The following is a 10,613-nucleotide window of genomic DNA, read 5'->3' on the forward strand; positions in this document are numbered from 1 at the left end:
AACAAATCTTTTGGCTCTCAGACTCAGGTGTGGCTCTTTTCATTGCTTGGATTCAAAATCATTTTATTTGTAGTTCTTAAAAACACGTTGGAAGACTAACTGTACATCATCATCATTTTTTTATTTATATAGCGCCACTAATTCCGCAGCACCATACAGAGAACTCACATCAGTCCCTGCCACAATGGAGCTTACAGTCTAAATTCCCTAACACACACACATACTAAGGTCAATTTGTTAGCAGCCAATCCAATTAACCTACCAGTATGGTTTGGAGTGTTGGAGGAAATCAGAGCACCCGGAGGAAAGACACGCATCACGAGGAGTACATAAAAACTCCACACAGTTAAGGCCATGGTCGGGAATCGAACTCATGACCCCAGTGCTGTGAGACAGAAGTGCTAACCACATATACATAATTATCATATTTATTAACCTTTAGTTATAGGATGCCACAAGTGGTCCGCAGCGCCATACACAGGGTAAAACAACAAAACAGTACATTGTATTACAGTACAATGCAGTAAACAAGTACAACTCACAGCTACTGGTGGCCTAGATGGGTAAAAGGCAGGGGCAGGCTGGGCCGCTCAGTCTCAGCTGTTAGGATAGACTTATCTTCAGCACAGTTTCAACATGCAGTCGGAAGCTAACAACATGAATGTGCAATAAAAGAGTGAAATGACATCTGTCTTGTACAGTGCAGGCAATAATGCCAATGTTATTAAGCATTTCTGTGGCTATAAGAAATACTGAACATTTATGACCTTAGTACAAATGGGTTTTCAGAGTACAAAATGCTAACAAAGTAAATATACTCAATATGTGCTATTTATATTGTTTTAAAATCTGTTATTCAACTACACTATTATATATGTATATATATATATATATATTTATATATATATATATATATATATATATATATATGTGTGTATGTATATATATATATATATATATATATATTATCTATATGTGTGTATATTTATATCTATCTATATATATATATATATATATATATATATATCTATATATATATATATATATATGTATATATATATATATATCTATAATATAAATGTCTAGTGGCGTGTGTTAGTCTGTCTGTGTGTGGAAAATATAAAACCAAGCTGCAGCGCCACCTGCTGGGCGGAGTTATACACTGACCTACTAAATTCTTAGTGTGTGTGGAAAAAAAAAATCAGAAAGGGCTGAAATTTGGTATACTAAGATGTTTTTAATTTGTTAATTTAATTTGTTAATTGTTAAAAGTGTTTATAAAGATTTTAAAAAAAATATATATATTTCTTGAAGGAGAAGTGACAGTTGGGAGTGGTTGGTGGTTGCCGGGGGTGACAGTGGGGAGTGGTTGGTGGTTGAGGCCTGGGCTAGGCCCAAATGCATAACAAGAACCTTTTTAACACCTTAAGTAGCTTGATTTGACTAGAATGCATGAGTATCATGCACGGGTTAACTTATATATATATATATATATATATATATATATATATGTATATATATATGTATATATATATATGTATATATATATATATATATATATATATGTCATCTGGCCTTAGAAAGTTTGATGCAGGACTAACTAAACACTTGTGAGGATATTGATGATTAAGGTGTTGTGGGTGTAGATTGCAGGTGCTGGGATCTAGCTGAGAGAATGGCGGTAGCTGATGCTGGACTGCTTGTTGTTATATTTTAACATAAATTTCTGATTTTCACAAAAGCTTTTCATGAACTCGCTTAAAATGGTGTAACATGGATGAGGTTCCTAGATGGTTAAGGTCCCTACCTCTACTGACTGTGGCTTTACAATGCTACAAATGGCTAGACAAATGTTGTCAGGATTTGTGTAAAAATAATTCCAAACTAAAACATGAAGTTAATCCAGATTCAAACCAAAACCAAAACCAGAACACTGGGGTCAGTGAACAGCAGTGGTCTCTGTACAGCTCTGCGGAATTAGTGGCGCTATATAAATAGCTGCTGATGATGATGATGTAAGCTAAGAGACCCAGATGGACCCTCTATAGCTACCATGCCATAAAGCCGCTACTATCCCTGCTAACCAGGTAGTTACCTGGTCAGGGCTAAGTGTGCTCTAACTGATCATACTATATACTAAGAATAAGATATCTCACAAGACGGTAGTGGAAGGTATGTATGTATGTACCTGTAACTTGATTGTTTTATTATTAGTTTGTAAGGAATGGGAAAAGTACTTAACTTGAAATATTTTAACACTGGCCCTCCGTATCATGTTTACCAAATTATAAAAATACAGACTATTGATTGGTACATTCACAGCCTACTGTGTTACCTTGGTTACGGGCTTGTTACTTTTTGCTGTTTACCACAAAAGGGTAGGAGAGCCTTGGGAGATAAGAAAAGAATGATCTATATGGTAATAAACTCCATATTAGAGTCAGTGAATATTCCCTGTGCTGAATCATTCTGTTAGCAAAACTTTACAATGATTTCACAATTATTCCTGCATTTTTATTTAAAAAAAACACACACCATTATAATTTCTGGTTTTCAATTTACATGAAACAATGTAAAAATAATTGGCTAAGCTGGCTGTAGCCCTTTCGATAAGGTATTTAAAGTTCCACTTCTCTGCACAGGTCCCTGCTTCACTTGCTGTATATATTATTGCTGTCTGTGTAGCAGTTACCAGGACATGACGCTGCAATTTTACCAATGGTAGTACTGACTAAGCGAACAGCTAGTTCAACTGTTCACCTGCAGTTGTGCCCAGAGGCTTAGAGTAATCCTGAACATATAATATTTGCTTTATATAGCACAGCTGAGATGTAGGATGACTTTTTCATACTATTATTTGTATGTACAATCTACAAATAAAATAAACTTTTTTAAAACCTGTATTCACTACTCAGTAAATGCAACATGGACACCTATAAAATAGTGATAAATGATTCCTTTCCTAAACAAAGTGTCATTTACACATTGACACTTTCCTAGAATCTACATGAACAAAAAAACAGAAGAAGGAACTTTCATGGTGCATTAATCATTTGGAATGTGTATCCTGACAGGGCATTTACAGTAGGGATTATAAAATCTTTTTACAGGTGCCCAAGCTGATCACATATAGCATAGTATATACATAACCTTGGCTTTTTCTAAGGAGTCTATTAATGATGTCCTAAACCATGCGAAAACTATTTTTTCCAAACGGGTTAAGCATTTTTAAGTAAAATATAAATTTATTTATCGGAGATATCTCCTGCATTAGGCAAATTACCGCATTAACCGCAGTACCCATAATATTCAATGGGGACAGTGGTCTGGACAATTTTATCAAGTTCAGAAAAGTTTAGAATGGATTAGATATTGGGCTAAGACTAGGGTTACACCTTCATCATCATCATCACTATTTATTTACATAGCGCCACTAATTCCACAGCGCTGTACAAAGAACTCACTCACATCAGTCCCTGCCTCATTGGGGCTTATTATTATTTTATTATTACTACCATTTATTTATATAGCGCCACTAATCCGCTTACAGTCTATATTCCCTAACACACACACACACACACACACAGACTAGGGTCAATTTGTTAGCAGCCAATTAACCTATCAGCACGTTTTTGGAGTGTGGGAGGAAACCGGAGCACCCGGAGGAAACCCATGCAAACATAGGGAGAATATACAAACTCCTCACAGATAAGGCCATGATTGGGAATTTAACTCATGACCCCAGTGCTGTAAGGCAGAAGTGCTAGCCACTACGCCACCGTGCTGCCCACCTTGATACAAATTCAATAGTTAAACTAAAAGGGGCTAATATTTGAGATTGGCTATCATTGCACTTAAAATTTCAATCTCCCCACCCCATCCTAGTGGTCGTAGACAAATGCTCATTTTGCTCCTTTATTAAAATGCCCTGTCTCTTGGTATATTAGGTAGTGCTTAAAGTAGGCCGGTATATGGTGCTTTGCTATACTGCCACTTCTCCTACTACATTTGATTATAAAACTATCAAAATCTATTGATTAAGGCTGGGTAAACGCTACAGTGTTTTCAGCTGATTATTGGGCCAATCAAACGATAAACAACCGTTCGACACGATATCGCATTAGTGTGTATGGTGCAACGATGAACGATTATCATTCCAAAGCACATTGTATCGTTTCATTTGATTTTTAAACTGGACTAAAAATGTTGTTTATCGATGGAACTATGTCATTCCATTTCTGCAATGTGTATACACTCATGAATCAGCAGTGTCCATAGATGAAGTGTGCAGAGTCACGATCTTGTCAGCCAATGGTAAGAGCAAAGATCTGACGGTAAATCGTGTAAAATGTGATTAGTGTGTACACCTGTATTGGCATGCTGATTGGGACTTTATTCATCTTTTTAATTGTTAGCAAAATAATTAAGGATATCACATTGGGAGAAATTTTGTATAGTGTGTACCCAGCCTTCAATTTTCCATACCGCCAATTCTAAATTTCCACTTCGATCACTGGTATTAGAAATAAAACATTAGATTACAAGCTCCATGTTACAGGAACTTATGTGTTTCCATGTGTTTCTGACCGTCTCACCTTCACTCTCTTTTAAAATAGCATTATATTCAGTGAAATAGTTCTCTAGTAAAACAAGTGGAATTATCATTGTGTATATACAGTGCATTTCATTTAGACCCATGTCTGCCTCAGCTAATGTTGCATATTTTACATTATTTGTACGATAAGACACACACCATCATAAGTCCTACTAAGGTTTAGAAAGTATTATTCAATAGAAATTCAAAAACCAGAATGTACCAAATGGTGTATGAAATAATGCAAGTCTTACAGAATGTAGAACTTAGATCTGAGAGGTATTCAACTTTCACAGCAGAGACAAAACCGGATGACCATTATAATGCCACAGATGGCAGCCAGGCAAGTTAAACAGCTCATCGTCAACAGAGGGACTGATATTCTTGTTCCAATAGATCTTCCTGTCATTTTAAATACATTCTTAAATATACTCAGCTTTAAAAAAGCCTTTTCATCTTCTCTTATGTGCCAGAGGTAATTCAGTACATTGATACCAGCAAAGTCAAAATAGGTGTCATGAGCTACATGTGGGACCATTTGTTACAGAGTAGAAGTCAGCCGTAGGGAGTCAAAGTCCTGAGATGTCGTAAAGCAATTGATGGATGATTTTTACTAGGGAGTTTCTGCCTGTTCATTTTGCCTTCTGTTTATATAAGTAAATACACTGGTATGAACAAGATAGTACAAATGTGCTGTTGCTAGGATTCCATGTTTGGTGGGTAGGAACACAAAAGTCACAGTAAAGTAATAAATTAAGCTATCATCACCAGCCTGCAGGACAAATAAAGAGCCATCTAGCACTCTTATCTCAAATACATCTGGCTGTAGTACCAGTTTCTCTCTCTCTCTCTCTCTCGATATATGCAAATGCATGCACTTAAGTAAAAAGATTGTCAATAAACTTTGCTGACATGGACAGTTACATTACAGTTATGTTTGGATAGACACTCCTCTCACAGGCAAGGTCCTGTCTACCTATTGTCTTATGTATGCCTACCAGCCTCCTCATATGGCCTTATTATGTATTTTGATACACTTTGTGTCAGCTTTTACTCCTACTCATTGATATTGCTTATGTGTAATTGCTTCATGTAAATTGTAATATTGCTCACTGCATGAATGATGTCTTTTTTCTGTTTGTACTATTGTCTGGCACTAAAAGTCTGTAATGCTGTATAAATGAATGAATTAACAATGATAATAATAGGCACATGAGATTGTGTATGATTAGTGTGCCACGACTGACACTTTTAAAATTAGTACTTTAAACATGTTACTCTATCTTGAAAATTCTTTATTATAATCCCCCTTCCCCCCCCCCCCCCCCCCTTCAGATCTTTTTTTGCTTTGGAAATAAAATGTGCCAGGAATCCCAGTAATGTATGTATTATATTTTTCTTCTCTGATTATAAAAGCCATTCAAACCTAATTTTTCTTTTGCAAATCTATCATATGTGTTTTTGTGTTAACATACCTATCTTTTTTGTTTTGTTTAAGGTTTTAGCTAACATTAAGTAATTCTTTTATAATGTCAGCCTTATTTAATATTTATGTTTTTATTATTTTTTGGTTCTCCTTTTTTGACATACAGCACCTTGCTTCTCAACTGGCATACTATGCTGTCCTGAGACGATATTGCTACCTTCGTCGGAAGAAGGTGCAGCAATTATGGCATAGAGAGCATGTCTAAATATCACGTCAGCCTCTTTGGGGTGCCAGATTTAGAGGTGATACACAGTTTTAGGCTTCCACCTCATGTCATCATGGAAACTCTGCAAACCTGGAGCCTATGATCATTATCCGCACAGCAATTCCTCTGACTAAATTGTTGGTGTTGCAAATGCACTCCCAGCATCTGTGACGTGGATGTTTACTGTAAAGGATTACACAGCATTTCAGCACCCAATCTTGCACCCACCTATCACACAGGTTAGAGATCTCAATGATTCACCCCCAAAACAGTTCACTCAGCAAATATCTACCACCACCTATTGTATCAGGGCCATATTATCACAAAATACTGTAACACAAATGTACAATCTGGCACACACTATGCTGCTAGTTAGCAAAAGGGTTAAAAAGTCACACACCAACAATCAAAAAGTTAACACAGTTAAGTACTCAAAAGATTAACAAGGTAATACTTCTCTTCATAGAAAGGCTTATGGATTTGTTCAAGGACAAATTTATTAATTTTAGACTTAATATGAAATGGTATAGGGCACTTGGATATAATAAAAACATAATAAATGACATACAAAATAATTACAGTGCAGTCATAAAAACAAAAGGATTAAAAATGACAGAGAACGAACACTTATGAATCATAGAATCTGTATGCCTGTAGCAAAGCAGAATAAGATGATCATTCCTCAATCAGATTGAGTCTCCAGAGCTGACAATTTGCCATATCATACACATGGTATATAAACATGTTTCACTGAGAGAGAGGGTCAGTGTATAAGTTAATGTGGGGGGGAAGACATTTCTCCTGGTTGTGGATCATAGTTTGTCCAAAAATAATACAAAATCTTTTACGTTTCATACTTTTCATTGGGCATATTGCAGAGACATAACTCCCCATTTAATAAACAGATGATAACTTTCCACACAGTTGCATATGAGATATGTAAATTATTACATAATTAAGTCTCATTCAGGAATATTATTGTAGGTTCTCAATATGACGAGGAGAACACTTGTGATGCCAGGCTGCAAATCATCATACTGATTTTTAAAAAATGTCAGTGACTTGCAAGCATGCGGGCAGCAAAGTTTACCAGACAACAGCTGCTGCTCCTAACTGAAAGCATGGACAGGTATCTGAGCATGGACGTACCTGTCACTACTAATGACCTGAATTACAGGTTCTATAAAGCTGCGATATGGCTTCAATGTGGCGACCACCTTAAAGCCAACTTGGAGCCGTTTGGGCACTTTGTCCCAACTGCAACACAGGTGAAACAACTGAAGGAGAAGACAGCACAAGCTCCTGGCTCGCTGAGGAAGATTAGAAGACATAAATGAGCATTTCAGTTTTGCATGAAAATATTCGTTATATTTTGAGTATGTCAAATAGGCCCAAATCCTAGATACTTTGGAAAATGGTATTTAAAATTGTGTAATTTTTATCCTAACAATCACCCCACCCTCTCCCAAAAGGAAAAACAGAGCTATGTAATTATTATTGGTAACTTTAAGGTTAAAAATTATAAGCAAACAAATGACTATAACAATTATTACAATAATAGGACCAGTGTGACTAATATATTATGGCCACCCTTAAGTTGCTCAGATTTTTATGTATGGTAAATAACAGAAACAATATGCACAATATGTAGAGTGTGTAGTACAATAATACATTATTTATCAATATACATTCTTTAAAAAAAAGCTTAAAATTATGACCTTGGAAATAAGTGGGCATTACAGCTACAGTTATTGGAAAAAATCAAACTAAAAAACAAAAATCACATATGAGGTGTGTATTTAAGGAATGTTTATTCATTGAAAATAAATGATTATTATGAACTAATATTTTCTTTTTCTCTCATTCGCAGATGCTGCAGACAAGATAATCTCTCCTTCCAGATGAACGGAGATGACCCAGGCTTACCTGGGTGACCTCCACCATGAAATAAGGGTTAGACAAGATTGCCTGGGCCAAATGCTTGAATATGTAGATATGATTGAAAAATAACAAAAATAGTTTATTATAAATATATATATATATATATATATATATATATATATATATATATATATTAATGATTTCTAAAAAATGATTTTAATTTTGATAAAATATTGCAGTTTCTTTGTATATAATCTGGAGTAAATATATTAGTAATGAACAGTGTGATTAATGTGAGCTACTAGTGTTACAGTACATTATACATATACCTAAAACGGTGTTAATAGTGAAGGTCCAAAAGTATTTATCGCTTATTAATGGGGCAGTAACATAGCATTGTCAATGGCTAATTCATAGACGGTTAATACATACATAATAAATAGTAATAATCTTGTTCCAAATAAACCCAAACAGACAGGGCCGATGCAAGGTTGCTCAGCGCCCTAGGCAAAGCTTAGGCTTACCGCCCCTCCTCCCCCCAAAAATCTCACTTCCCAGACCTTAACACACTTGACATTTGTAATATAAAAATAATAACTCTTATCTCCTACTGGCTGGCGGGCAAGGCTGCAGTCCAGATATATTGATGTCTGATGCAGAATGCTGTCCAGGCTTCACTGCTGACCAGGGGCAAACAAATGATATCTAGAGGGGAGGCTCCAAATGTCAGATTTCACAACAAAAAAAAACTTGACATCACTCACCTGTTACACACTGACATGTCCCCGGCTGCCCAACAACTTTTCTCACACATGCCCACCTGCTCACTAGCTATTCTCACATATGTCACCCTTGCCCATAAGATTTTGTCACATATGCTACCCGCATAATACCAGCTTATCTCTCACATACACCGCTGCCCTAAGCACCCTAGCCAGCTCTTTGACCACTTTTCTTTAAAATGCCCCCGCCCCCCCACGACCACCTACTTTTCCCAAACAAGCTCTCCTGCCAAACTGTTTTTCTCTCACGTGTCCCCTTGCCAACCAGATTTTTTCTCACATACGCTCTTGCCCACAAACTTTTAACAAATAAACAGCTTAATGCTTAATAGTTGAGCAACCATTTATTTTTTTAGTATTTGCCCACTACTTGGCTCTCCTCTGTTGCTGTCTGGTAATGTATTCTTTAGATGTAATATTAAATATACTAACATATGCAAATGTATAGAAAAAGGTAATGCAAATTATATATATAATCTAGACCATTCTATATTTATTTGCATTTGTTAATGTATTCTGTAGAAGTAAAATTAATATTACATATAAATAGCAACAGAGGAGAGACAAATAAGGGGCAAATACTAAAAACATAAATGGTTCCTCAACTATCCTAGAGTAGCCCTGGAATGGTGACGCGGTGCTTCATTATGCATTACTGCAACTTGCAGCGATGCATAAGGTTTGTCATCGGACTATTTTAATTTATAGACTCCATAGTCTCCCATGGGGGATTTCTTAGTGTGATCCCTCCACCTCCCCCTTTTCCCCCACCATTTGCTCCAGTCACATCTCCCCCAGTTTTTCCAGCCCCCCTGTTTTCTGAAGCATCCATTCTACCCCTCCCCCTGTTTACTGTAGCATTCTCTCCTCTCCCCGTTATCTGTAGCATCCCCTTCCCCCCCTGTTATCGGTAGCATCCATTCCCCCCCCCCCATTCTCTGTAGCATCCCCTTCTCCCACCCCCCTGTTATCTGTAGCATCCCCCTCTCTCCCCAATTGTTATCTGTAGCATCCCCTTCTCCCCCTCCCCCCGCTGTCTGTAGCATCCCCCCCATATTTTCTGTAGCATCCTTTCTCCCCCCCTATTTCTGTAGCATCCCCTTCTCTTCCCACATGTTTTCTGTAGCATCCTTTCTCTCCCCCGTTTTCTGCAGCTCACCCATCCCCCCCATTCTCAGTAGCCTCCCCTTCTCTCCTGCCAATTCTCGGTAGCATCCCCTCTGTATACCACTGTTAATTATTTCAGTTACTGTGGCCTTCCTGTCCACTTGACAAGTCTGGCCATTCTAGTCTAATCGCTCTAACTAACAAGGAGCTTTCACCCCAAAAAAACTGATGCTCACTGGTTGGTTTTTGTTTTGCACGGCATTCTCTGTATACTCAAGAGACTGTTGTGTGTGAAAGTCCCAGGAGATCAGCACTTTCTGAGAAACTTAAACCACCAAAACTGAAGCTCTTGACCATGTATGTGTGCTTATTTGCATTGAGTTCCTGCTACATGATTAGATATTTGCATTAGCCAGCAGTGTACAGGTGTACCTAATAAAGTGGTCAATGAATGTATAATTTTGTTAACCAGCAGTGTACAGGTTTACCTAATAAAGTGGCCACTAAGTGTATAATTTTATTATCATAAGAATTGGATAAATATTTTGGGGGAATTTT

General features: G+C 36.9%; 1 protein-coding gene across 1 annotated transcript in view; it reads right to left on the bottom strand.

Annotated features, from left to right (window-relative positions):
- The window catches only part of LOC142108176 (uncharacterized), a 28,871-nt gene extending 18,760 nt beyond the window's left edge, over positions 1-10,111 (bottom strand). Inside the window, exons 1-2 of the mRNA XM_075191797.1 lie at positions 10,062-10,111; positions 7,435-7,542 (exon numbers count right to left, since the gene is read on the bottom strand). Coding sequence (XP_075047898.1) covers positions 7,435-7,542; positions 10,062-10,111 — 158 coding nt within the window. The remainder of the gene's footprint in view (positions 1-7,434; positions 7,543-10,061) is intronic.
- Between the last annotated feature and the right edge of the window lie 502 nt (positions 10,112-10,613).

This window comes from Mixophyes fleayi, chromosome 1, assembly GCF_038048845.1.
Source record: "Mixophyes fleayi isolate aMixFle1 chromosome 1, aMixFle1.hap1, whole genome shotgun sequence".
Taxonomy (NCBI): Eukaryota; Metazoa; Chordata; class Amphibia; order Anura; family Limnodynastidae; genus Mixophyes; species Mixophyes fleayi.